Source organism: Aethalodelphis obliquidens, unplaced genomic scaffold, assembly GCF_003676395.1.
Source record: "Aethalodelphis obliquidens isolate GAN/ISIS:26980383/991018 unplaced genomic scaffold, ASM367639v1 scaffold39, whole genome shotgun sequence".
Classification (NCBI taxonomy): domain Eukaryota; kingdom Metazoa; phylum Chordata; class Mammalia; order Artiodactyla; family Delphinidae; genus Aethalodelphis; species Aethalodelphis obliquidens.
Window position 1 is genome coordinate 1,418,272 of NW_020837983.1, and position 27,908 is coordinate 1,446,179.

Consider the following 27,908-nt stretch of genomic DNA (forward strand, 5'->3'; position numbering starts at 1 on the left):
AAACAAAACTGTACTGACTGGTTTTCCCATTTTGCCAGATTAACATTTGGTATGCCTTTATTCTACAGGTTCTGTGCACAGTGACAAAGTCCTTTTATTTTACTTATGTTTAGCTTAAGAACATGAATATCTTTATCTACATTGCATGCTAAAAATAAAACAGTATTTATTTGCTCTATATATTGAACGTTTAGCATGCCTTTTCACAGTTTACAAACTGAAATTTTAGACCCAACTTACAAATTTTAGCATTTAGTTTTATAACTCTACCTAACAATGTAACCTTAATGCTGTTTAACTAATGCTTACCACTAATTTTTTCATACAATTGCCTCCTTTTATGTTATTTTAATTCATGTTCTTTGTTGGCTGCAGTACATAATTCAGCAAATTTTTCAAGGATGGTACATACTTTCTCAACCCCTGCGTATCTGTGAATGTCTTCTAGTTGCCTTGGTACAGAAATAATTTGGCAGGGTATATAATTGGTTTAAAATTATTTTCCCTTAAAACTGTAGATATTGTTCTACTGTTTTCTGGCATTTACAGTTGCAAGAGAAAAATCTGAGGTCAGCCTAACTTTGCGCCTTTATAAGTAACTTGCCTTCTCTGTCTGGGATGCTTGTAGAATATTTTATTTATCCTTCCAATTAAAAAATATTACCAGGATATGTCTGGGTGTTGCTTTCTTTTCATTAAATTTTAATGGTACCCTGTGAACTTTTTCAATTTGCAGATCTAGCTCCTTCTTCAACTCTGGACATTTTTCTTCAGTTAGTTCCTTATAGTTTCAGCTTCATTTGCTTTGTCCTCTGTTTCAGGTATCCCTATTCGACGTAGATTTTATCTCCTGGGCAGGTGCTCTAGGTCTCTCTTCTTCTCTTTACTTGATTTCTTTTCTCTTTTTTTCTGCATGAAAATTTCTCTTGTTTTGCGTTAACTTCAGTAATTCCATTTTGTGCCCTATGAGGCTTGCACATTTCTGTTATCTCTATGAGCTTCCTGATACTTTTCAATCTCTCTGGCAATAGCCTCTTTATCATTGAGCATAGGTCTTTAGGCTCCTGTGTGATATGATACTCAATCCTCACTACCTCATCTATTTCCACCGCTATATTCAAGAGGCGGCATTTTCTCACTTAGTTGTCTTTCTTCCGAAATGCGGTATTACGACCTTGAAAATAATAAACAGAACTTAATTCCCGACTGTTTGAATCAGCACAAAGATTCTCACCGATAATTATTCACGGTTTTATTGAAATGTTTTATTTTTCCTTCTTACCTTTTGAATAGTACTTCTTAGCAATGGGACCAAAAGTGGTCCCATTAAAATAGATGTTCCGAAGTACCGAACAAAACAAAACAAACGTCCAAAACAGTGCTCCTACGTCATCTCTGCCCGCCTCACGTCAGGGCCAATAGACTGGTGTAGCTTTATTGCTGAAGGGGCTGTAGCGCGGATCAATTGCAAGGCTGCAAACTTCAGCCTGCTAAGACAAACCCCATCACGCCATCGCGCTCCACCCCCGCCCCGCCCCGCCCCGCCCCAACCTGCCCCGCCCCACCCCGCCCCAATCTGCCAGGCCCTGCCGCATCAGCGCGGGTCACGGGAGTGCGCACGCGCAGCATCCGGTTCTCCTTCCTCCTCTCTCCGATGACTCAGCTTAGATCTGGTACCGCCTTGAAGGCGGGGCTGGATCCTAGCTGCGGCCAATGGCGCACGGGGTGAGGGTTGAAGGGTGGAAGGTGCTCCTTGCCGGTTGTGCTGGTTCTTTTCAGCAGCTGTGCTGGGTTACCTGGTCGTCATGGAGGCAGTCTTGACTGAGGAGCTTGATGAGGAGGAGCAGCTGGTGAGAAGGCATCGCAAAGAGAAGAAGGATTTGCAAGGTGACGGGGGAATGGGAACCTAGAAGTCGCCAGGACCCAGGGAAGGGTGCGTGGCGGGTCGCTTCTGGGAAATCTTGAGGGGTTTCTGATCTGGATCCTCCAACGCTTTTCCAAAGTAGCCAGTGGTCTCTTCCTTCCCGCCTTTCCAAGGTCCCTTAATCCCCCAGACCTTCAGAAGCTTCCTCTTCTCCGGTCCGTCGCGTTCCCCCTACCCCGCGCCGCCGCCCGGGTGTGGGTTTCTGAAAACACCGGGAAGCCACCGTCTTGGACCCAGACCCCCTTTCCTGTCTCCCCTTCCTGTTCCTACCCTACTTGCCGACACTTGCCCTACTCGGTGCGTTTTGAAATATCTCACCTAAATTTTGAGGACTCGGAAGGGGTACTTGAAAGATTTAAAAATCTACTTTTTTTTTTTTTAAAGTTTTTCCACCTCCCACACCAAACAAACTCACGGTTATGTTAATAAAATTTTTCTTTTTTTTTTTTGAGGGGGTGTCTTAGCTTCATCTGGACCCTTCTCTGTAACTATCTGTTGTGTAATTACTCTTCTTGCTTTCATAATTACTTTTTCTAAACTCTTCACCGTTTACCATCCCCTTATTGTTACTATTTCATATTTATTCTTAATCCCAGGGTTTATGACTTAATGGTTTTGGTGGCTTTTCAGCCAAAATTCAGGGTATGAAGAATGCTGTCCCCAAGAATGACAAAAAGAGGAGGAAGCAACTTACTGAAGATGTTGCTAAGTTAGAAGCAGAAATGGAACAGAAACATAAAGAGGAGCTGGAGCAATTGAAGCAGACTTCTAAGGAGAGTAAAGTAGGTGAAGTAATGTTTCTCTTTGTCTACCTTTGAAAGCAACTGCCACTTCTACTACACTGTTTATTATATAAAATCATAAAATCGGAGGGAAAGAAGTCACTTAGTCACGCTCATGCCATCACCTTTCATTGATATTTTTCCAACCAGGTTTACATGGTAGTGTGTTTTTTAAGGAAGGCCAGCAAAGAAAACTATTGCCCCAAAGATGAACAGATTGATAAAATGGACCAAAGGAAGCTTTACCAAATGAAAGTTGGAAGACCAGTCTCCTAGTCTCAGAATTGCCATTAAATAGGATTGTAACCTGGGCAAATTTACTTAATCTTCTTGAGCATAAGTTCTTCACATATCATATGATACCAATAGTACTGCTGTTTAAGCACAAGATTTTTTTTAAGAAATGGGATAACAAATGTGAAATCATTTTTTAAGTTAAAAGTGCTTTATGAACAAGTTGTAAAAGATGAAATTTACTGATGTTTCTTGGGTAAATTGTAGCATGTTAACTGTCATCATTTTAGCTAATATTTATTTCATCATTGTAGCCATACACAATGTGTTGTATGCCACACACTTTGTTTAATATATTACATTAATTTTCTCATAATTCTCATAATAACACACTATAAAGTATTACCTCTGAAGTAAGTGTAGATAATCCCATTTTTCAAATGGGAAACAGACTCAGAGAGATTTAAAACTTTGTTCTAAATTTATAACAGCCATTGAGTACCAAAGCCTGAATTCAAAATGAGAGCTGTCTTACTCCAGAATGTGAATACTGAATTCTGTTATAATTTTATCTAGAGTGGTAGCTTATTACATGGGTTTTAGATACCAAAGATCACAGACTCCATAACCTCATTCTCATTATTGATAGTTAGAAAGTTCTTATGTCTATGCAAAATTTTATCTACCATAAATAAATTTTATTTTATTTGGTTCATTTTTGGTCTGCTGTTGACAGGGAAAACAGCTTGTCTGTACTGATTTACAGTTATTGTATTAAACATAGTTTTATTTTCTTTAACTTTTTTGTCAAGAGCCTGGCTTTCCGTGCCTTTTATTTCCAAGTAACAAGGCATGATGCTCTAGGTGTTTGTGTTGTTACAATCATGGTATTCCTAATTGTCTCCCTATCTTTTCTATTAGTGAGATTTGTTTGCTCTCTCAGGCCTTTCAATTTTGAGATTTCTTTCCTAGTTTTCCAAGGACAAAAATGTTTAATTGTTAAGCTACATATTGTCCAACTGTTAAAATACAAACTCTCATTTTACTTTATCTTTTTTTTCTTAAACTGAAGCCTGTTTTCTTTCTGAATGTCACCTGAATTCTTTTGTCACTGCTTTCTCCTTTTTTTCTAGATGCTTTTTTGTATCTTGCCTGTTGTCAGTATGGCAGTTTGTAAAATTAGCACATTCCTCTGAAAAATATAAGAATCCTAATTTCACTAAAGTTGATAACTGCTCTTTGAAGTCTTAATCTGATTTTGATATTTTAATCATTTGGTCCATAGCCTTAGGGACTGCTGACTCTGGTATTAGAGGCCTTGATATGTTTCATGTATGTGTCATACTAAAAACTAGCTTAACTTATACTTGTGGTAATAAACTACTAGCTACTAATCCTGATAGTTTTAAGTCTAGCAGTTTATTCTTTAGCAAACACATAACAGCCATTTGTTGATTAAGATTAGTTGTAATATCCTAACAATAATTATAGATTAAATTTTCTACCTAAAAGTTTCTCAGTTTGTAGATGGGAAAGGATAGAAAAATCTCAACTTCCTACCAGGGTCAGGAAGCAGTGCTCATCAGGTTCTGGCTAATTAAGATAGAGAAAGGCCTTTGCCACCACATTTGAGGTTATGAAAGTAGTAATGACAGAACCTTACATATTCTATAAGTATAACATTTAGAGAAGGGAAGGGTGGAATGCTGAATGAGTTGTGGCCCTTATAGGAAGTATTTAGATGAATGGAGTAGGCATTCTAAGAAGGAAGGAAACCATGCAGGAATGAGCATTGTCTCTGAAGAGCTATAAGGAAAGTTCTTGGGAATCTGACAGTTCTCCCTTAAATACAGAGAAAGTAGACAGAACCATGTCTCATTTAGTATTGTGCTGTATCTAGTGCTGTTATTCAAATTTGAATTGTGGGATGACACATATTTGTGACTTTTGATAATAATTTAATAATCTAATACTTTGAATAATAACTTAAAGGTATTTTTCATTAACTTGTTAATGTTTTTTGTTTCCCTCAGATAGATTCTGTTGCTGTCAATATTTCAAACTTGGTTCTTGAGAATCAGCCGTTTCGGATATCAAAAGCACAAAAGAGACGGGTATGAAAGTCACCTAGTATTTGTTAGTGCTGTGTGTGTAATACTATCTTAGGTGTTGTATTGGAAGTGAATAGAAAAAAAATGGAGTTCCTTGCCAGAGGACCTGAACTAATATTTATTAGGCTTTAGATTATATGAAATCTCATTTAGTCCCGACAGTAATCCTGTGAAGTAGGATTTCTTATCCCCATTTTATAGAGAAGAAAATAGCCCTGAAGCAGTATAAAATAACATGTCCAGTTTGCAGTTCTCATAGGAGAGTGGGGCTAGGAAAGGGGATGTGCAAAGGATAAATTTTTTTTTTTTTTTTGCGGTATGCGGGCCTCTCACTGTTGTGGCGTCTCCCGTTGTGGAGCACAGCCTCTGGACGCGCAGGCTCAGCGGCCATGGCTCACAGGCCCAGCCGCTCCGCGGCATGTGGGGTCTTCACGGACCGGGGCACGAACCCCTGTCCCCTGCATCAGCAGGCAGACTCTCAACCACTGCGCCACCAGGGAAGCCCACAAAGGATATTTTTTACAAATATGTTATTCCAGACTTAATTCAGAATTTGAAGAGTGTGAGCCCAGGTGATACTGATGTATAGCTTTGGTTAAAAACTATGGTATTAAGTGGTAAAATAAGAATTTGAATCTAGAAGTTAAGCAAGATATAAAAATATCAGAATTATGTAGTTATATATGTATTGGTTAGTTGTGATGAAAATTCAGAGAAGGAAAAATTCATTGTACTAAGTGTTACATAGTTGGTATTTAAGGAAATATAGTTATTTAGTTAGGACATTTAAAGTCAGTGAAACAGCATGCACAAAAACAAATATGGGAATGAAATTTTGCCTCACCAAAGATCTGTAAGGAAACTGATTTATTGGACGTAATAAGTTTATGATATCAAAATTATGGGCGTGAGATTAGATAGGTAAGGGCTTTTGAAAAAGAACAAGGGGTTTAAATCCAATCTTTCTTTCCCAAATATTGTTTTATTAACACTTGATGTTTTCTAGGATTTAAATGTTTAAACGAGCTTTGCGTCTTATAATTCAGTACATAATTTAATAGAGCATGGAATTTGGTGTCAGTCAGATGGAGGTTTTAATCCCATTGTGGTGGCTTTGGGTAAGATTCTTAACCTTTTTAAGCTTCAGTTTCACATGTATAGAATGGGGGAAAATAATACCTACTTCATAGAGTTATTGTGAATATTAAATAATTTACTGTTTCCAAAGCCCTAAAACAACATTTTTACTATGATTTGGGTCAACAAGTGATAGTATTGTTCACTGTGTTAAATACTGCATAGTACACCTCTTAAGAAATTCAACCTAAGACAAGTTTTTTTGTTTGTTTGCTTGAAAGTTGCTTAAGTTGCACATTGTCAAACATTTCTCATACTATTGTAAAATTTTGTTCTTGAGTAATTATTATAACTGTGAATTTCATAGACTGATGAAATTTAGGTTTCATGGTATTTTGGAGGTTATTTAGTTCACCACCTCTATACTTATGATATGTATTCTGTTATAGCCTTATTATTGTCATCTATTTTCTATAGATCAAAAGTGAAGGGCAGAAGTTTTGCTTGGCAGAAACATAACAAAATATTTGTTGGAGTTGCCTCTACCTAGTAATTGCTATATCTTAGAGTAGCAACTATTTAATTCTGGCAAACATGACACAACTCTTTCCTGTCTTTATCAACACTTGTTCACCCTACCTGGTCCCTTAGGCAACAAAACAAACTAATTCCCTTACGTTTCTCAAACATTTTGTTACTTTTCTCCTAAAATATTGCATAGCTGAAATGCGTACCTTTTCCAGCTATACTCTCAAAAAATGTAGTATCTTTTATAGTCAGCTGCTTGGCAACACTTCTCTGCTGAGTCAACACTTGGCAGAGAAAACACCCTATAAGTAATGGCCAAAGTATTGCTTTGTTATATTAATAGGATTTGGGGACAGAAAACACTGAAAGTTTATAGTATTTAAGAAAATGGAAACTGAAGACAGGGTAGATAATTGGGTATTAGACTTATGCCAAACCACTTTTATTTTCCCCCAGAGGCACCAAGGAATGAAAAGTCAGCTAACTAATGATGTCATCTATGGGAGAGATACAACTCTCTGGTAGAAAAACATGACAAAATGTTATGAAGGTTTATTATTGGAATATTGTAGAGCAAATCCCGTATTTTCAATCTAGAAAAGCATGGGGAGTATTTTATTTACTTCCAAGAACTTCAGTGAAAACTTATTGGTATGGTGGAAAGAGCCCAAAGTAGAACTTAGAAGAACTGGGGTCCAAAAATAAGAAATTTGAGAGCTGGAATGAGATCTAGTTCAATTTATTTTATAAATGAGAAAGCTGAGGCCCAGGTTGTCTCAGTGGCATGCTGAAAGTTTAATACAACCCCTGCACTAGTACCCAGCTCTTAAGATTTCTCTTCAGAGTTGTTTTTGCTGTATTACTATACTATTACCACATGGCTCTAGTTTTACTGACAATATATTTATGATTTATGTGCTATTTTCATCATACATACATTTTCACTAGAATTTATTGGTGCCATTCTACCTCCAGGACTAGGGTTGTAGAAAGGAAAGTGCCTCATGCCACTGGAAAACTCTGCATGGTTGAGAAAACAATGCAATGTGTTTCCCACCTAGTGCCCTGAAAAGGAAATACAATTGCTTTGTAATATTGAAGCAGAGCATGAGGGAAAAAATGAAATGATTGGATTAGTATTTTAGAGGCTTAAATTAAGGTTTTACAGATAGTATAAAGTTCCACTCTTCCAGGAACTAGTACCTGACGTCATTAACTCCAGCTCCCATCTACTCCAACTTTTATTCTGATTCAGGTGCCTGGATAGAAGGAGCTCTCTGTGTTGTCCTTGGTCCCTGCTCTGCTTCTAACCAGCTGTATGGCCTTTGGAAATCTTTCTACGTGCTGTTTCCTCAGAAGAGGAAAATGAGGGGTTTTGGATTAGATGATATTCAAGGTGCTTATCCTTCCTCTCCCCTCTGAAAATGTTTTTTATAGTCTTTTAAAAAGTAATAGTGCCATCTTGTGTTTTAAGATTTTATGCCACTGTGATCCACAGTTGTAGGTATGCAGTGAAATAAATTGTTTCATGGTATTTCTGGCATGGTTGGAGTTGGGAAGAAAAAGCAAATAGGTTTATGTTTTATTAAGAAGATAATACTGCTTTTGATTCAGGTAACTTAGAAATCACTTTAGGTTTATCTGGCACAGCACATAACAGGCATGTAGTAGAAGCAGGTGGCATTAAGTGAAATTGAAATTTGCCTTTCCATTCGCATCTTCTGTCGTAAGGAAAGGTTAGATTGGGGAAATAAAAATCTTTACCTTTTCCTTCTTTTTCTTGGCTTATCTAAATGCTTCACTGTAGTTTGCTACCAATATCAAGATTTATATTGATAGAATGTAGTTTAACAATTTTTATTCTCTTAAATTGAAAAGCACTTGCTCCCAGTATACAAGTAAAACATACCATAGAGAGTTAGAAAGATGTTCACACACACACACATGCAGGCACACACACAAAGCAAAATAAACTTATTTTGTAATCCTGCCATCCAGAGAAAAGCACTGTAAATATTTTGTGTATCTCCTTCTAGTGTTGTTTTTTAAACTATGTATGCATAGACTTAATATATATTAACTGTATACCATCGTTTTGGCCCCCCAACCTCATCTTTTGACACTTTTATCTGGTACTCTAGCTATATGAACCGTGTTCAACTATGAAACATATAGTGCTTTCTGTCTTTTGATCCTTGCTATTCCAAGTGTCAGGAGTTTTTTCTCTTTTTTCCCAACCTTCCCACTCTACTTCTTATCCACCCTTCATGTCACAAATCTCTCATTACCCTCTCCCCATCCCATTATAACATTTGAATAAGGAAAGCAAGCTGCAGAGTGTAATGTATGATAGGACTTTTGTTAAAATACTGTTTTCTGTACATTTTCTATGAGTACATCTGTATTTATTAAAATACATAGAAAAAAAATCTAGAAGGATACACATCAGACCTCTAGAGCAGGCACTGGGATTGGCAGGGGAACTTTAGATTATCTATAATATTCTAACTTTTTTATAGAGAAGAATATTTTTATCTGTTACTTTAGTTAAATGTGTGTGTGTTTGTATGTACACATGTTTTTTTTTTTTAAAGCTGGATATATAGAGCTCCTATACCCTTCTAAAGACCTTAGCCATTTAATGCCTCGCTGGTGAGCTGGTGATTTAGCACATTAAGACCTCACTGGTGGAGTGATAAGTTAAAAAGTTTGGATTAGCTTGGACTTAAGTATGACAATGATGTTGCTTTAAGGCCTAGGACAACTCAGTCCTAAGATAGTACTTTGAAATCGGTAAGTAAAGTTTTTAGATACTTGGCATGTAGTTTTTTTTTTTAAAGAAGATGTTGGGGGTAGGAGTTTATTAATTAATTTATTTATTTTTGCTGTGTTGGGTCTTCGTTTCTGTGCGAGGGCTATCTCTAGTTGTGGCAAGCGGGGGCCGCTCTTCATCGCGGTGCGCGGGCCTCTCACTATCACGGCCTCTCTTGTTGCGTAGCACAGGCTCAGTAGTTGTGGCTCACGGGCTTAGTTGCTCTGCGGCATGTGGGATCCTCCCAGACCAGGGCTCGAACCCGTGTCCCCTGCATTAGCAGGCAGATTCTCAACCACTGCGCCACCAGGGAAGTCTGGCATGTAGTTTTTAAATAGACTTCAAAGAAAAATTTGAGGGCTTTCTTTTGTCCTAGTACAGAGCTAGGTGCTGTACACACAGATGAGAAATAACATTTGCCTTTAAAGGAGTTCACAATATAGAAAATTCTACAAGTGATGAGATCATCAATATGATAATGCTTGTGGGAGATGGGAGAAAAATGTTTCTGAGAATTTTATATTTCATCCCCATAATAAATGTAAATTAGTCCTAATTATTAGGAATTAACTTTCCTACACTGTCCTCTTCATAGGACAAAAAAGCTGCACTGGAAAAGGAGCGGGAAGAAAGGATAGCTGAAGCTGAAATTGAAAACTTAACTGGAGCTAGACATGTAGAAAGTGAAAAACTTGCTCAAATATTGGCAGCTAGACAGTTGGAAATTAAACAGATTCCATCTGATGGCCACTGTATGTATAGAGCCATTGAAGATCAACTGAAAGAACAGGACTGCAGTCTGACTGTGGCTGCCTTAAGATGTCAGACTGCTGACTATATGCAAAGCCACGTGGAAGACTTTCTGCCATTTTTAACAAATCCTAATACAGGAGATATGTATACTTCAGGTAATTTATTTTTCTTTACTATGTCTTGTTGTGGTTGTGGTGGTTGTTAAATAAAGTGCTTCCTGGAACTGATAATAAAAATAACCTGAATGGTCCTTATGGGGGAAAAAAAATCTCAACATTTAGGCAAAATTATTTTCTATAACTTTAATAGATACTAGCACATTTTGGTTTATTAAGATCTTTTAAGTACTTAACTATTTTGTAGTTAAAATATATTAATCTTTTATCTAAGATAGGAATAGGATTCATTATTACTATTTTTAAAAGTGTGTTAATAAGTTCTATTTCACAAAGTTAAGCTTTGACTAGTCTCTGGAAGTATAGGGCCTGAAGACCACCAGTATAGAATGATTAGGAAAACTAATTCCTCCTTTTATCCTGTAGTTTGGGAGATTTAATTTTATTCTCAATAAGCTATAATATTCAGGCAAAATTTGACTTTGCAAAACCAAAAACAGATGAGTTAATAACCTGCCTTATTATTCTCTATAATACCTTTGATAGTTGGGAAGGTAAAAAAATGTACAACGAGCAAATAAAGGAGAGAGCAAGTGAAAATCTGAAAAAGTTTCTTAAAGAGAAAGGGGAGTAAGGGAGAAAGTTAGTCCTTGAGATAAGACAGCAGGTGTGTCAGTGTCTACTGGGAGCAAGTCATATGGCCAGGATGTATTGAAGAGGGAGGGGATGGTTAAGGGTGACTTGTTTAATGGAGTCCCCAACTGCTAGTTGTAGGGCAGTGGAGAGGAGGTGGCAACTCAGCATGGTGAATCAGAGAAAAAGACAAAAGACTTAATTACCTTCATTCCTTTAGACTTTAGACAATATTTATTGAAGGCCACAGTGTGGCAAGAACTACTCTAGGCACTGTTCTGAGCACTGGATATGAGACAGTGAATGAGACAGATACACGGGACATATTTTCTCCTAGATGCCCATAATTCTTTCCCCTTTCTCTAAACAGGAAGTTAGAGGTGTTAGTTTCCCATGTTAACTTTCTGTATAAAAGTGTGTATGCTCAAGATATGCCATTAAACTCTGCAGTTAGGTCTTTCATGTCCTCTCAGGACTGATCTAGGAAGACCCTTCTTTAGCTAGAACTGATACTGATAACAAATAAAGTAGACGTTTCCAAAATATGTGAAGGCACTATTTGATGCTATCACTGGGAAAGGAGTTTCAACTCATTTTACTTTTACTCTGATTCTCTTCTCACATTTCTTACAGTGTCTTATAGTGAACCTGATATTATAAAGGATGCATTTTTTAGTCTTTCAACATATTCCTTCAGATGCAGATTTGGACTTTAAAATGTGAATATGGTGGCAATCTTGGGGTCATTGCTTGGGTCAAGAGAGAGGCAGGCTTATAATGTAGTTGAGGTCGCTGGGCCTTAGGCTGAGGGAGAGAAGCAGAGATGAATTGCTTTGCTCTTCGATGGAAAGTTTGAGTGAATTAAATTTGGATTGGGAAATGGATTAAATTCTGGAGAATATAGGTAGAGAAGGAGGAAGTTCATAACTTGGGCAGTTTCATCAGAAATTGTGGGAGGTATAAAAGGGACTAACATGAGTTCTAAAAATTATTAAGTGCTATATTCTGATCTATTTTCTACAGAAGAGTTTGGAAAATACTGTGATGATATCATAAACACCGCTTCATGGGGAGGTCAGCTTGAGGTAAGTTGGTTATTATTCATAGTGGCATTGTTAAATTATTTTAAAAAATCCCTTCTGTAGTTTTCAGACATATTTCTCAGATGATCCAAATTTCCCTTTCAAGGTTCCTTTTCTTTATATATTTGCTGTTTCTCTACTGAAGCATTGAAAAAGGGAGTTAATATTCTTAGGCCTTTAATTTAAGTATGTACCTTTGGGAACTGAAGCACTATTTCATTTTAAATAGCCCAGTGTTTGATCATTGTGTTGGTGAGGCTAGTGTTGCATCTGCGTATTTCCATTTGTGATATTGCTACTGGCCATATATTTGAATTTATGGACATATGAAAGTGAAGATTTTACTCAAGTACAGTAAAATTTACCCAAGTGGCTCAACTGATGAAAATCACTATTGGAAAAGTAACATCTCTTACATCAGAAATAGAAAACAATATTTTAATGTGAGAATACACGTCAAATCCTCCCACAATACATCAATTACAATTGTGTCTTGAGTTCCTAGTCGATACTGACTGACTTGAAAGCAGTATTTGATGCATTAAAATTCACTTGTAAGAAAACAATATATTTAGTCACTTGTAGGGAGTTAATCACGATTTTTTTTAAGCTCTAATTATTTATCTTACTGTTAACTTTGTTTCATTAAAGCAAAATAAAACACCTAAGTGGTCCAAGTGGTGATGAGATAGCCTGGGGTATTAGAAGTCAGGGAGTAAGGGGGAAAGACTTGGGGCTAGGTTGTGGGTTTTTTTTTTTTTTTTTTTTCTGTGGTACGCGGGCCTCTCACTGTTGTGGCCTCTCCCGTTGCGGAGCACAGGCTCCGGACGCGCAGGCTCAGCGGCCATGGCTCACGGGCCTATCCGCTCCGCGGCATGTGGGATCTTCCCGGACCGGGGCACGAACCCGTGTCCCCTGCATCGGCAGGCAGACTCTTAACCACTGCGCCACCAGCGAAGCCCTAGGTCGTGGTTTTTCCTCGTGCTTCTCAGTTTTGTGACTTTGGGGGAGTCAGCCAACCTCCTGAGCTCCATTTTCCTTATTGAATGGGGATAATAAAACCCCTATGTGTATATGGTAGGCCATTTGTGGATATTAAATAAGGCAAAGAGTATATGCATAGAAGTTTGTAAGCTAAAGTGCCAGATAGATGAATCTAGCAGTATAATTAATATTATTGTGTAATTATGATTAGTCATCTTAAATAGTTTGTGGCTCTGACTATTTCACTTCAAGAACTATGTTGTTTGGAGATATGACATAATTGCTTCTTCAAAGTCTTTTTCTTAGCAGTGCTATATCTGTACCTCTTCTGAGCCACCAGAGGGAACTGTGTCCACTTGTTTTGTATGCCTCTCCTGGGTCTCTGAAACTCGGGAAGGTTAGCTTTGTGACTACATTAGGAGTAATTAAAGATGCTTGAACTTTTTAATAAGAATCTCAAATTAATTTGAGTTCTAGAGACCTAAGTGACTCTTTTTAAATTGAGAAAAACCTTTTAAAACATCTTTTGAAGGACATTTTCTCATAAATTGTTTGTGAATTCATTTGAAATGAGTTTCTGTTTTCACAATGGGGTAAATTTAAATTATTAAAGAGAAATTCTTTGTATGATTTCTGAAGACTTAGATGGGATATTAAGATTTCCAGAGCTTGTTTTGCACCCTCCATTCCATGCTGCCTTTTAAAAAATGTTATTTGAGGTATAAGAAAAAAGTACCTCAAAGGAATATTTTACGAGATAGAACATGGGATTAAATTTGCTACTGTGTAGCACAGAACCTTTTCCATATTCTTGAATTAATTTCTTACTTTCGTTTAAAATTTCCTAAAAGGTCCATGTTCTGTTATAATGGGGCAGATAAACAGATCAGTGCATTGTGACTGAAAACTGTTAAATGATTAATTTGTTTATGAACTTGAGCTCTAGAGTCAGACTTCTCAGTTCAGTTGCAAGTCATTTTGTTTCCTTGTGCTTGACTTCTCTTAACCTTTCTCTACCTGTAATTATAGTCTTTAAAATGTATAACAGTAGTACCTATCCCGTAAGGTTATTGTGAAGACTGAATGAATTAATACACATAAAGCACTTAGAATGCTTGGTCAAAGTAAGTCTAAAAAAATGTTACTACCAATATTCATTATTAACTATTATTCATCCAACTTTAAGCTCTAATTTTATATCATGTGTCATGAACTTAAAATTATATGTTAATCAGTTGGAAATTCCATGAAAGGATAGTGCAGTTCCTAAGCTCATTCTACTCATGCCTTGAAAATCATAGAGCAGTTGTTCTCAGCATTAGTACAATAGAGTCATCTGAAAAGCTTTTAAAAAAATAAACCTCCTATTCTTTCCTGCTTCCTCTGTCCTTCCCCTACCCCCTCTCAATTGTAATTGATTTGATCTGGTGCCTGAGTAACAGTATTTTTAAAAATCCTTTATTATGGAAATTTTCAAGGCATATTCAAAAGTAGAGAGACTAGTATAATGAATTCAATTTACTCATCCCCATGCTTCATTAACTATGGCATAGATATTTCCAAAAAGCTGTTGTACATCCAGGGCTTGAAACTTATGCATTTGATTTAGTAAACATTATATTTATTTGATTTTTAACAAATACGTGTTAAGTGCCCACTATGTGCTGGGCTCTTGGTGTACATTAAGGAAAAAGAGTAGATCCCTGCTCTGACTGGTTGCCCTATTCATGCATAAATTCAGTAGTTTATGATTTGAATAAGATTTACCTCTTTATTTCCCTTACTAATATATATATTGTTTGTTTGTTTTTTGGTTTTACATTTTCTCTTTTATAGCTAAGAGCCCTGTCTCACATTTTACGAACACCAATAGAGATAATACAGGCAGATTCTCCTCCTCTTGTAGTTGGTGAAGAATATCCAAAAAACCCATTAATACTTGTGTAAGTACCTAGAAATTCCTACTATTAATATTTTTCATGATTAAGACAAAAAGGATTATGAAAAAATTTTAGGTTATATATGTTGATTAATCGAAACAGGTCCATCTTCAGCAGCATTAATTATGCTTATTTTATGTAAAAGGCAATTACAGAATTAGAAAGCATTGTCAAAACATGTGATTTAGATAATTGTTTAAACCTCTAATGATTTAATCTTGTATATGAGTTAAGAATAAAGTCATTTCTAAAGGTTACAAAATTTTAGGATTAGCTCTCATGTTGTTCTGGTTTGACAGTAATGCTAAAAGTTTCAACAGGTGTAAAAGCTGAAATACATTCATGTTGCCTGATGGTTTATTCCTTAGAGATTTTTTTCTTCATATTGTAAAAACATGTTACATAATTGAGAGTTCTCTGAAACAGCATGGAGAGTTTGCCATTGGCTTTAGTGTTCATTAGCTAAGCCTACTAAGGTAGTCATTAATGGCTTGGGTTTAGGTAATAATTTAAACTTGTTGAGCACTCAGCATCTCAGTTTTTCCTTTTTCACTCCAATGATTGTGTTTTACCTGACAAACTCAGCAGACAGAGTTATTGAACCAGATCTTACTGACTGCTGATGCTTTTCAAATAGTGTTGAACTTTTAAGTAATGAAGTCTATTGAATGATACCCTGTGAAGTGATTAATTCAAATTACTTGGTTTTATATACATAATAAACATTTATATACAGTGAATTGAATTACTTTTATCTAAATTACTTATTTCTCCTTTTTTTATTTCAGTTATATGAGACATGCATATGGCTTAGGAGAACACTACAATTCTGTTAAACGGTTGGTGAACACAGCTAGTGAAAATTGCAGCTAGTCTATAAAATGTTCCTGTTATGTTTTAGTACAGCGTGCTGATCTGAGTATTAATACCAAGTGTTGGATTGTTCTAAATGTTTCTGGAAAAAAAAAAAACTACCTTAAACCAGTTTTATGGCAAAGCTACTAACAGGTTTTTTAAAAATGTGTCAAAGATAAACTTTCACCAATGTCCCCTTAGTGGTGTTTTAAAAAACAGTTGTAAGTCCCTTGTGGAGAACATAATTTATAGACCAAGATGGTACCCTGTTTGCTGATATTTTTATTAAATATAGGATCCTGAACATTCTGTTCTGTGTTGAAATAGTTAAAAAATTTTTTTCTCCCTATTACTGAAAGCTTTCAGTAACCGTGTCAGTGTAATTTTTCTTGAAGAAGTGAAATGACTCAGTCTCTTTGACATTGCAATAATGTGGTGATGGTGATAGCAAATTTAATGAGTGCTTATAAATGAACGTGATTGCAGTAACTTTGGTGTTGATGGGATTAATGCTCTGACGCTTTTTATATAGCCCCATCAAAGTGCAGCTAAGAAGCTTGTTTTAATAAAGAATTAAAAAATATTTATTCAGATGGGAATCAGTTGTTATATTTTAAGAAATGAGACAAATTCATAGGTAAATATGTTTCCAATCAGATTTAAACCTCTAAAGAAGTACAGATGTCTTTTATTTGTATATAACTTAAAAAGACACAGCAGATTATTGCTTTTCTAACTCATTTGTTATTCCTTTCTGTTTCTTAACTTCAGAATGGTTGTACCATCATTTCTTGATTATCTTCTTAACTATAAACTTTTATATCTTTGTTGTATTTTCTCCATCACTACTCAGCTACTTTGCTTGCCTTGCAGTCTTTTACACTAAGAAATAGTTTTTAGTTTCCCTTATTCTTTAACTTGTGAAAATTGAAGGAGTAGCAATATAAAAGGGTCCAAGGCCAAATTTACTTCAAATTCTTCCTCTTTTACAATTTGTCTTACAAGATCTCTCCCTTTGCTTCATTCTCTAGGATTACAGAATGCCTTCGTTAACTTATTTTGTTAGCCTTATTAATGTCACCTTTCCTCAAATATTTGAGAATATTTGTCTCAAGTATTTGGGCATTTTTTATGTGGCTGAAAGCCACTGTTGAGCCAAGACTGTATAATAAAATCAGTACAATACTTTTCAGTTGAATGATTTGTCTAGCTCAGATTTAGGTTACTTGTAACAGTATTCTAAGAAGATAGTACCCATATGTACAAATGTGTCTGATAATTTGTTATGTAAGGGGGTATTATAAAAATGAAACCTTTCTGGTTTGATCTGTTTTTCTCAAATAAGAAAATAACTAGTAAGATTTTGCATCAAGTTTATAAAATTTGAATTTTTTCTCCATGAATGCGACTAATTTTTATAAGTAAATATTGGGTTTTATAATATTAAAAACAGGGTATCAGTATCACATGCCCAGCAGGTGACTGTGTGGGAACCTGGCAGGAGCTGTTCTGGTCATCTAGAGCAAATAAGTACTACATGAAGGTATTCAACTGCCAAAGATTAAAACCATTCTGCTTGCCAAACAAAATATATTCTGAAGGCTGCTTGCTTTGTAATCCTTGATCTGAATTTTTTGGGGGGTCTGAAATTTATAAAATAATGATATTGTAAAATACTAAGCAGCTTGGCTTTATTTTGAAGTAATCTGTTACTTTAAAAGAGAAGCATTAAGAAGTAATAAAACAAGATACAAAGATATCTAGTTATTATAAATTCCATCTATATTTAAAGTATTCTAAAATAACTTATTGGTAGCTATTTTTTTTCTAGCAGGATGAGTAGAATTGTCTTGATTGTAGATATATTTTTTAATTTTTATTATTTTTTAAATGGCCAATATGGTAATGAACAGGGTTTGTATGGTTAGCTTCTCCTCTTTCTTAAAACTTGAGATAAAAATTATTTTAGCTGTAACCTAAACACTAAAATTAAAGTCTTTAAAAAATGGCAGATGTTAACTTAATAGCAGCATATACTAATTTAATTTGCTGTATGATGCTGGTCTCTTAGGGAAGTTTGATAAGCTTTCTTTTGTCCTAACTCAGAAAAGTATATGTTAGCGTTCTGGAATATGTCTTTAGCCAAGAATTTTATCCACTTAAATATGTTTTTTAACTTATATAAAGCAAAAGAGAATGTGTGTAACTATAGTGAGCAATAAAATTTTGTTCATATTATCTGATGTTTGCTAAAATAAAAGATGAGTGAATTAAATCAACATTTGTTCAAATTGTTATTCTTTAATAATTTTAGAAGTAGAGAAAACTTTTGTTTTAGAATTTTATTCAGCTTTTATTTTGTCCTCATATATAATTGAAAATAATAGTCACAGATTCTAATATTTATAACATTTATATTATTTTATTATTTTAAAATTATGAAAGGCAAATTAATTAGAAAAATATCTAAAACTATTGGGTGTTAAAGAAGAAAAGAAAAATGAATAAACATCTGTGTGTAAGAATATGAAGCAGTAAGAAGGAAATCTGTGCAAATTAGTGCTGCCACATATTTGTTAATACATTGTCGGTATAGATGGTCATGAACTAGCTGAAGGACAGTTTTTTTCTGAAAATTTAGTTTGTAATTTCATACTGTTTTTACTTTTACTGAACAAATGAGAGAGGGATGTTTCTTCATGTCCGTGTGTTTTTACATACGTTGATTCTTCTAAGTCTTGTTTGAAATATATCTTTCTCTATCTTATGGAAAAAGTAGAACTCACAGGGTTTCTAATTCATTTCTTAAAGTAAGTTTTAGAAACATCAGTTCTTGTTCTTTACCCCATCTTGTTCCCTCCTGTAAGACCTTTGAACTGACATTCGGAGTTGGGTGCAACCTGCTTCACCTAGCTTACTGTCCCGGTCTCAGCTTAAATAGCACCGACCTTGGTAAGCTCCCCAGAGTTCTCCTACCTGGGCTAGGTTAGGTACCCCACTTGATGCATGTTGCTTTCTAGTAACTATACACTTATAATTAGTTATTTACATTTAGTTGTTTATTATTATTGTTGTTGTTATTATTTCCCCTTAGTCTTTAAGTGCTTAGAAACAAGGACTTGCTGATTACTATTAAAATATGTAGCACATTGCTTGGCCTATATGTTAAGTGCTTAATGTTTGTTGATTGTTGTAAGATCAGCTGAGAGGATAGGATATGACTCTGAGGAGTTTCATTAGGCTAATGGGCTGTTAGGAATAGGACAAGATAGTGACTTAGAATTCTGCTTGCTCACAGAAGGGCTGCTTTCTAATTTATATTACCCTTGGATGAATTCTTAAGTCTTCTAGTTAGTTGAAAGGAAGAATGGAACCCAAGAAAGGAAGAATGGAACCCAAGAGAGCTTTCTTTTTTCTTAACTTCTGATAGTGTGTTACAGTTAATTTACCTTCATGTGTCAATTATGACAATTTGATTTTAACGAATCTAAAAAATATAATGGTCCTCTAAAATAAGTATACAGACCAAAAAGAAAACCTTGGTTAATATACTGACCAGGAAGAAGATTACAGTTGTCTTATTTCATTGTAATCAGGATGACTAGTATACCTTACTGAAACAAATTACTGCCTTTGTACAAGCCTGCTGAATTTATTATTTTTCTGAACAGGAATGACTTATAATCTTTCTCCTGATTTTGCTTAAAATACCAACCCCTGCCTTCTGTAAGGATTAAATAAGTCCACTTATATAAAGAACTTAGTACACTGCCTGACGCAGTAAATTCTCAGTAACGGTAGTTATGTTTTCTTTTATACAGCTTCACATAGACATTTAAATCAAGATCTTCACCTTTTGTTAAATCTAAAGTGTGCAAGTACTACTCTTGGGACTGATAGAAGGTGCTAACATATGCCTCTTGCACCAAGGACTTGTCTCCCTGCTGTGTGTTAGGTTGAAGTAGTGGTGGATAAGGAAGAGGATAGTGGAGCTAAGGTCCAGCAGGGGTTGGTTTGCCCAATACCCTGTTTTCATAGATAATGGGGATGAGACTTGAAGAGGTTAAGAATGGATAACTTGCTAAACCATACTGCTAGTAAATGGCAAGGCTGACCATAGAAGGCAGGCCTTTGAGAATCCAAAACCCTTTAAATCAAAACTTCCATTTCCATATTTAAACAGAAAACCAAGAGAAATACAATACCCTTGTTTATTACAGAAGAGAGAATTTCTACAGTAGATTTCTAGTGCATGAAGCATCTGCTTATGTTTGGAAACTTCTACCTGTGCCCCAAGTCTCAGACCACATTTTCATCACAAAATAAGCTTGCCAAAACAAATCAAATAAGTGTATTGGTTTCTGCCATAACCTGTATTTATGAACTCCAGTTTTCCATGCATTTTTGTAGCATTCAAAGCCTTTTTAATTTGTCATAGGGACCCCTATAAGAGTAGGAATTACCCAGGTTCTCTGTATTATAGAGTATAAATAAATGGAACAAGCCCTCTCTGTGTTAATAAAATTAGTGAATTTTTTTAACTTTAAGGTCCTTGAGATTCTAGAATGCTGTATAGTTTAGCATTCTTATAGCACTTTATCCTTCCACAGTAGTTTACAGTCATTAGTTAGATATTTCTCACACATCTCGGTGGAATAGTTTGGTATTCTTTCTTGTTGTTTTACTGATGAAAAGACAGATATAGCTTAGTTTGACTGACTTATTTAAGTTTCCATAATAAGTCAATTGCGCCGTTTAGATTAACATTCAATTTAAGGTTCCTTGTCCTGTGCCGAATTCACAGGATGATGCTGTCTCAAAACCTGGTGATTTTTCATCAGATTATCCTGCCAAATAGATTGATTTCTGGTTGCTAGGAAAGCTCTGGATGCTGACATTCCACAAAGCTAACACATACAGCAAAGAAATTAGCAACCCTTTCAGCTGGGCTTCCATAGGGAATGCGTTTAAGATGCAGGTCAAAACTCAAAACGTTGAAATGGTAAACCCCATCTTTTTTACTTTTCCTATGTCTTCATAAAGCTGGACCTGTGCCACAGCCTGACCCTGCCCAACTCTTATTTCCCCACTCACATCCTAAATTATGGTTCACCCCATCTAATGTACCTATGAGATCAGGTTCTAGTCACAATCTTACCCACATTATGCTTTATCATTTCCTCTCTATCCCTTTTTCTCTTTCACCTAGAATAGTACAGAAGCCTCATAATTGCTGTCCCTCCTCCAGTCTTAACTCTCATAAACTCTCCCTTCATGTTGCTGTGAACTGCCAGAAATGCAAATCTGGCTACTGTTTTCCCTACCTAAACTTTCCAGTGGCTCCCCATTCCTATAGGATGAAGTCCACATTCCTTATTGTGGCACTTAAAGGAGGTCCTTCACGACTGGTCCTACATACCTCTCCAGCATCAACTTCCATCACTCCTTTCTCTAGACTTACGCACCAGAATTATTTATATTCCCCATGGCCCTGTGTATTTCATGCCATGAACATTTTTTCATGCTCCTTTTGTTTAAATTCTTTCCCCCCTCACATTTATTTCATCAACTAGTTAGTCCTTTTAAACACATTATGACTGGACTCAGCAGTCAACAGCAGGAAATCTTCCTTGAACCAACAAATCAGATTCTTTGCCACTTTGTGTATTTATTTAAATTAGCATTTATTATATTGAAATGTTGGCTTCATGAAAGAAATGACCTATCTTGTTCCTTACTATGTCCCCCGTGCCGCAGTGCTGTAATGCTGCCTAGGCATGTAATGGGCAAATATGTGATTATTGTCATATTTGCAACATATACATACACCAAAGCATTATGTTGTACACCTTAAACTTATGTACTTACAATGTTAACTGGAAAACTTACAATGTTAACTGGAAAGCTTACAATGTTAACTGGAAAAACTGGAGGCATCTAGTGTTAATATCACGCATCCTGTTGCTAGTCTACTGGCTCACTTCACTAGTGTGAACTAACAGTTGAGCCTGTAGCTTCTCCCACTTCTGTTGGATATTTCCTTAAGCATCTCAGTTCTGGGGCAGGCATAGCACCAGACACAAAAGCAACAGACCTACACAGATGGTTTAACCAGCTTCTATAATTACCTAAGGTCAAAGTCTATATGATTCCTAGTTGGTCTTTTTCTCTGATTGAACCCTGATACAGAATTTGCTGCTATAACAAATTATCTAAACCACATAATGGGCTTTGGGACTGGGCCTCAGGTGTAAGTAAGAAAGGCCTTGAAGAGATTGTTAGCAGGGGCCTGTTGTCAGTCCAGGAGGCTGTTGGTGAGGGTTTAAAGGAATATGAGGAAAATGTTATTGGAACCTGGAAGAAAGGTGACTTCTCTTACATAGTAGAAGAAAGTTTAGCAGTGATGCCAGCAGCATTAACATGGAAAATAAGAAGTGTATCTCATCAACTGGATGATCTACCTAAGGAACTATCTGGATTCTTCTAGCTGCCTATAGTAAATGACGGAAAAGACAAGCAAGAGGACAAATTATTAAATATAAATGAGCCACGAATTTTGGGGTTTGAAGAACAAAACAAAACTTTCTCATTCCTAGCCTCTCCAGACAGTAAATGATGCTAAAATTAAGGAATGAATTCCAGATAGGGAACTGTCACGAAAATGAACTCCAAAGATGAAGCCAAAGGCATGACTGTAAAACGCTTTGTTAAGACCTCAGGCAGATTAAAGACATTTTCTAAACAACAGGTGAGAGAGCTTCTAAAATTCTTAAGGCTATTGTCCAACAGTAGTTTCACATGGGAACCCAAAATAGAGAAGGGCTATTGCAAAGAGATTTTGGAGTGTTGCTTTTGTCTGATGGAGTGAATTATGAACTGTTTCAAGGCAAATATACAAAGTTTTTAAAGGGATTGTATCAGTTTGGGTCAAAAGTGACAGTATAAAGTGAAAAGATGAACGCTCATACATTGCTGGTAGCAATATAAACTGATGCAGCCACTTTGGGAAACAGTCTGGCAGTTCCTCAAAGGGTACCATATGACCTCTCCTATATATATATGCCCAAGAGAATTGTACACAAATGTTCATAGCATTATTTGTAATAGCCAAAAAGTAGAAACAATCTAAATGTTAGTCAACTGATAAGTGGATAAATATAGTAAAGCCATATGATTGAATATTTTTAGTCAATAAAAAGGACTGAAGTACTGGTACATGCTATAACATGGATGAGCCTTGACAACATTATGTTGAATAAAAGACATATTATATGATTCATCTATATAAAATGCCCAGAACAGGCAAATCTATAGAGACAGAAAGGAGAGTAGTGGTTACTAGGGCTGGGTGGACGGGAAGAATGGGGAAGTGATTGCTAAAGGATCCAGGGTTTCTTTTTGGAGTAATAAGAATATTGCAAAACTGATTGTGGTGATGGTTGAACAACTTGGTGAATATACTTAAACCAGTGAATTATACATTTAAATGGCTGAATTGTATGATATGTGAATTATAATTCAAAATTGTTACAAAAAAATAAGAAAATGAGGAGAGGCCTTTGGACTCTTCTATGGACAGGAAGCAGTCTGAGGAAATTCAGCAAACATGGGCTGTGTTTTATGGAAAGAGAAAAACAATTCAAGAGCCCTAATCAAGGAACTGACAACATATATCTAGCTGGGTTCCAGAATTGCTATGATCCAGTGGCTGCTTTGTGCCTCTAATTTTCTCCTTTTTTGAGTGGAACTGTCTATTGCCTGTTCCATGTTTCACCAGTTGTTAAATTCTGGTTATGTGGGGACAGATGTCTTGGCTCTTTAGCTCATAGGTCTTCAGATCAAGATGAACTGTACTTGAGCTGGACTTAAGGAACTGCCCCTGAGAAGCCACATTCACGTTGTACCTGATTTAGATGACAAGATTTTGGGATTTGATGCTCTAAATAACTGAAACTTTTGGGGAGGTGGGCTCTTGGTAGAAGGCAACTCTATTTTGTGTGTTGGAGGAATGTATGTAACTCATGGCCGGGGATAGACTGTTTTGGGTTTTAAGACATGTCTACTTACCATCAAGAGGCTGGGTCTAATTCTTCTTCCTTTGAATATGGGCTGGCCTCAGTGACTTGTTTCTAATGAATAGAATGTGGCAGAAGTGATGCTGCATGACTTCTGAAGCTAGGGCAATATAACTTCTGCTCCATTTTCTCTCTTGGGATGCTCTCCATTAGAACCAAGCCACTGTGTTGGGAGGAAGCTCAGCCCACATAGGAGAGGCTACAGGTAGGTGTTCTGGCTAACTGCCCTAAAGTTCCAGCCAACAACCAGCACACACCACCAGATATGGGTGAATGAGCCTTTAATTTCTGCCCCAGACCACAGCTGTCACCAAGAGGAACATTGACAAGCTGTCCCCATTGAGCCCTGCCTAAATTGTAATTTGTGAATAAAATAAATGTTTTAAGCCATTAAGTTTCACAGCAGTTTGTTATTTAGCAATAAATAACTGGAACAGGCAGTATTAATAGGATTGACTGCATATTGGAAGTAAGACAGGAGGAGGAATTAAGAATGTTTACCAGATTTTCTATGTTAAGCAAATTAATAAAAAAGCAGTATTCGATTGTGGTGGCCTCTTTACCCATTTAAAGCATGAAGAAATCACCAGTGTTTAGATAGTGTCAGCTGCGGTACAGGCCATACAGTGTTACTTTAGAGGAGATGAGTGTCCATGAGACTTTTTTTAAAAAAAAAAAGAACGAAAGCTTTATGATCACTTTGTTTAGATAGTAATAGCATGATTGTTCTTAGGAAACTAAAAGAATATCAAAACAAAGACATTGGAAGATAGGTTTGGAAGAGATAAAAAGAGCAGTGATTAAGTATCTGAAAAATGATTTTATCATTTTAGCAATTGGAAATCTATTAATCAGCACCTCTTTTTTTACTGTTATAATATTGATGTTCATTATAATAGCCTGTTATAAATTTAATGATTCTTCTTTAGGACTTTGGCACTTGCTTTGCCCTCTTATTGGAAAAGCTCCTGTCTCTAATAGTACCCTCGCAGTAAAGCCTTCTCAGGTCATCCTAAAATTGCAAACTCCTCACTCCCACACTTCCTAGTTTTTTTTTACCTGTTTTTATTATTTTTTCCTAAGCACCCAACGCCATCTAATGTACTAAGTTTACTTATTTATCTTGCTTTCTTTTCTCCCCTTTCTAGAATGTAATTTCATTGAGAGAGGGGTTTTTGTCATTTTAATTCACTCCTCTATCCCCAGTGTCTGGAACAGTGTCGCACATAGTAGCTACTCCTAAATGTTTGTTGAATGAATGAATAAAGGGATTTGTGAATTACAATGGAAGATGGAATTGTGTTCTGATTACTTTCAATGTGGAATACATTTTACAGTATTCATGTTTTTGAAAATCAGCAGTCTAAATGTGATATACATATGTAGCCCAAATGCCTCCAAGCCTCATAACTGGCCCAAATGGAGTTCTAATCAAATATCATTGGCTTCATCTCCTCTCCCTTAACTCTTTTGTCTTTGTCCGAATCTTTCACTTGGAAATTTTCCAATATTATACAAAATATAATAAGAATAGTATAATCAACCCCTATGTACCCATTACTGAGCATCAATAATTACCAATGTTTGGTCAATCTTATTTGATCTGTTTCTTCCACCCACGTTTCTGCCCTGCTTATTTAAAAAAAAAAATTCAAGACATCATGGCTTTTCACTTGAAAATTCAGATGCATTTCTAAATGTTAGGTACATTAAAAAAAATACTACCACCATGTAATTATTACATATAACAGAATTAGCAGTTCCTATCATCTGATACCCAGTCCATGATCAAATTTCCTCAGTTGACTTAGAAATATTTTTATTCAAATAAGGATCCAAACAAGATTCACAAATTGCATTTGGCTGTTACTTTTCTTAAGTCTCATTTCATAACAGTTTCCCCTTCTTTTTATTAATGACATTGATTTGTTGGTTAAACATTGTGTCATTTGCCTTGCAGAATTTCCCGTGTTCTAGATTTGGCTGACTGCTTGTCTGAGATTAATTTAGCTTGTTTTCTAGTCCTCATATTTTCTGTAAATGGTATTTCGATATAGAAGCATGATTAAACTCAGATTCAGTTTTTAGGCAAGAATATTTTATAGGTGGCACTGTGTAATTTTTACTGTATGACATCATGAGACTTAAAAACAATATATGATTGTCTCAATTTTAGTGGTGCTAAAATTGATTAGTAGGTTAAGTTATTAGCCTGATTTCTTACTTGCAAATTTCCTCATCTACCTTTCACCTAATGCTTTTAGCACCCAATTATGATCTTTACGTATATCCATTATTTCATTAGATTTACCAAAATGGTGATTTTTTTCTAAATCATTTTTTTTCTTCCTCATTTATTGGCTTCTATTTTTCTATGAGTAAGAACTTTATTAGGTTACACCAAAATGCAGTTTGTACTGGAAAAGCAGAATAAATGCTTCATTTTTTTTCCTTTATCATTTTTCAGTCTTATGAGTTGGTTCCCTAGCAAGTCCCAAGGTAGTCAATGGGTTTCTTTTATTTTTATAATACCATTATGAGTTCTTAGATTTTAATTATTTTGATGTTTCGGTCCACTCATCATTCTTTCTGATACTCAAATATTCCCATTTTAGACTAGTGGGAGCCCTTAGAAGTGGCTTCTGTGTCCTTTGATGTGATCTCATTAGTCCTTGGTAACTTTTGTCTCTGGCACAAGATATTCTAGGCTCATCTTGTACATTTCCTGCCCCAAACCCAGAATCAGTTATTTTCCCTCCGTACCTTTTACACAGGAAACTATCTAATGCCTCCCACCTTCAACATGGTAGATCTCAGAATGTTTTTGTTTCCATGACACACCAATTCTACAATTAGAGGTTCTAAAGATGTGTAATAAGGAAGCTATTTCTCTTCCAAGCCCATGGCTGAAAAGTTGTTAATAAGAGCACTGAAGGGCGGTAAAAGCACTAAAATTGTTACCTTAAATGGAAAGAACATGACAAAGATGCCCTCAATGTTAGAAAAACTGCCTGGCTTGAAGACTCTACACCTTCAGAATAACCGAATCCCCAAAGTGTGCCCAGAGATAAGCACCTTGACCCAGGTGAGGAACAGCATTATCTTTTTCAATTGAGGATGGAAAATAGGAGGAGAGAAAAAGAGTTGAGAAAACAAGAAGCCTTCAGTCTCTGGAGACTTAGCTCCCTGGAGACTAATGTGGATGGTTGCTGGAAAGGGATCAGAAGGCTTTCTCCCTTAGTGAATTACATATGGTAGGGAGAGAAGATGTTTCAACTTATCCATGTGTTCTATGACCCACATTTGGAATCAGAGGGTTAGGTCTCTGCTATACTCATCTTTCTGGAGGCTGCCATCTGGAAAGGGGTGGGGAGCCTGGATCTACTTGTCTACCTTGGGGGTTCCATCTGGAAGTGGGTTTGAGGATCCTGGAGATGCTGTTCACCCTGGGGACCATCCTGAAGCTTTTGCATATGGAATGAAGAGATATTTCTGATGTAAGAAAGGAGTTCTTTTCAATTTCCTGGAGCAGGCTGAACATTGAAATGGAGTGTTGGCAGGAAATGGGAAGGAGGGAACATTCATTTTTTCTGAAGTAGTCTTTAAAAGAAGGTTAGTATTTTAAATAAAGAATATCCTTAAAGAGCAACAGGATGAATCCCAGATGCTTGTGTTAAACATTTCTGCTGAACAATGTGAAACTCCAGCTGCTAAAATCTTGAGGTTGGGAGGAGGCAAGGGATATTAACTTTGCAGTTTTCTTTTTCTTCACTTCTAAACTGTCATCAGCACTGAAACAACCTTATAACCAGCCAAGTCATTGTAGTTCATTATAGTTCATTACTTTTGAGTTCAGAGTTACAAAAAAAAAACAAAACAAAACTCTAGTTTCTTACCTTCACCTACCTCATTTCCTCTTAGGTTTCCAAAATTATTTGAGTTTGTAGTCTGTGGCCATATCTTTCCAAGAAATATGGTAATACTCAAAAACTCCCCCTTTAA

The 27,908-nt window shown here is 36.0% G+C and overlaps 2 protein-coding genes across 5 annotated transcripts in view; both read left to right on the forward strand.

Annotated features, from left to right (window-relative positions):
- Positions 1-1,729: 1,729 nt before the first annotated feature.
- OTUD6B (OTU deubiquitinase 6B) lies at positions 1,730-18,110 on the forward strand. 3 transcript variants are annotated; one of them, XM_027131383.1, is made up of 8 exons: positions 1,749-1,887; positions 2,555-2,706; positions 4,974-5,054; positions 7,912-8,052; positions 10,064-10,376; positions 11,994-12,055; positions 14,873-14,979; positions 15,765-18,110. In XM_027131383.1, the coding sequence occupies exons 4-8, from the start codon at positions 8,041-8,043 to the stop codon at positions 15,847-15,849; spliced, it is 579 nt and encodes a 192-aa protein (XP_026987184.1). In that variant the 5' UTR covers positions 1,749-1,887; positions 2,555-2,706; positions 4,974-5,054; positions 7,912-8,040; the 3' UTR covers positions 15,850-18,110. The 3 variants fall into 3 exon arrangements, with proteins under 3 accessions (XP_026987182.1, XP_026987184.1, XP_026987183.1); XM_027131381.1 differs by lacking the exon at positions 7,912-8,052 and having other exon boundaries at positions 1,730-1,887; XM_027131382.1 differs by lacking the exon at positions 7,912-8,052 and having other exon boundaries at positions 1,785-1,887; positions 2,521-2,706.
- Positions 18,111-26,629: 8,519 nt separating this feature from the next.
- The window catches only part of LRRC69 (leucine rich repeat containing 69), a 92,467-nt gene continuing 91,188 nt past the window's right edge, over positions 26,630-27,908 (forward strand). For both annotated transcript variants that reach the window (XM_027131379.1, XM_027131380.1), the window contains exon 1: positions 26,630-26,991. In XM_027131379.1, coding sequence (XP_026987180.1) covers positions 26,809-26,991 — 183 coding nt within the window. In that variant the 5' untranslated portion in view covers positions 26,630-26,808. The remainder of the gene's footprint in view (positions 26,992-27,908) is intronic.

Excerpts from the sequence above, each read along its gene's own strand:
- OTUD6B (XM_027131381.1), top strand. The coding sequence starts at position 1,806 with ATGGAGGCAGTCTTGACTGAGGAGCTTGATGAGGAGGAGCAGCTGGTG. Across the intron at positions 12,056-14,872 it reads CATGGGGAGGTCAGCTTGAG|CTAAGAGCCCTGTCTCACAT; the intron begins GTAAGTTGGTTA and ends TCTCTTTTATAG. Across the intron at positions 14,980-15,764 it reads AAAAACCCATTAATACTTGT|TTATATGAGACATGCATATG; the intron begins GTAAGTACCTAG and ends TTTTTATTTCAG.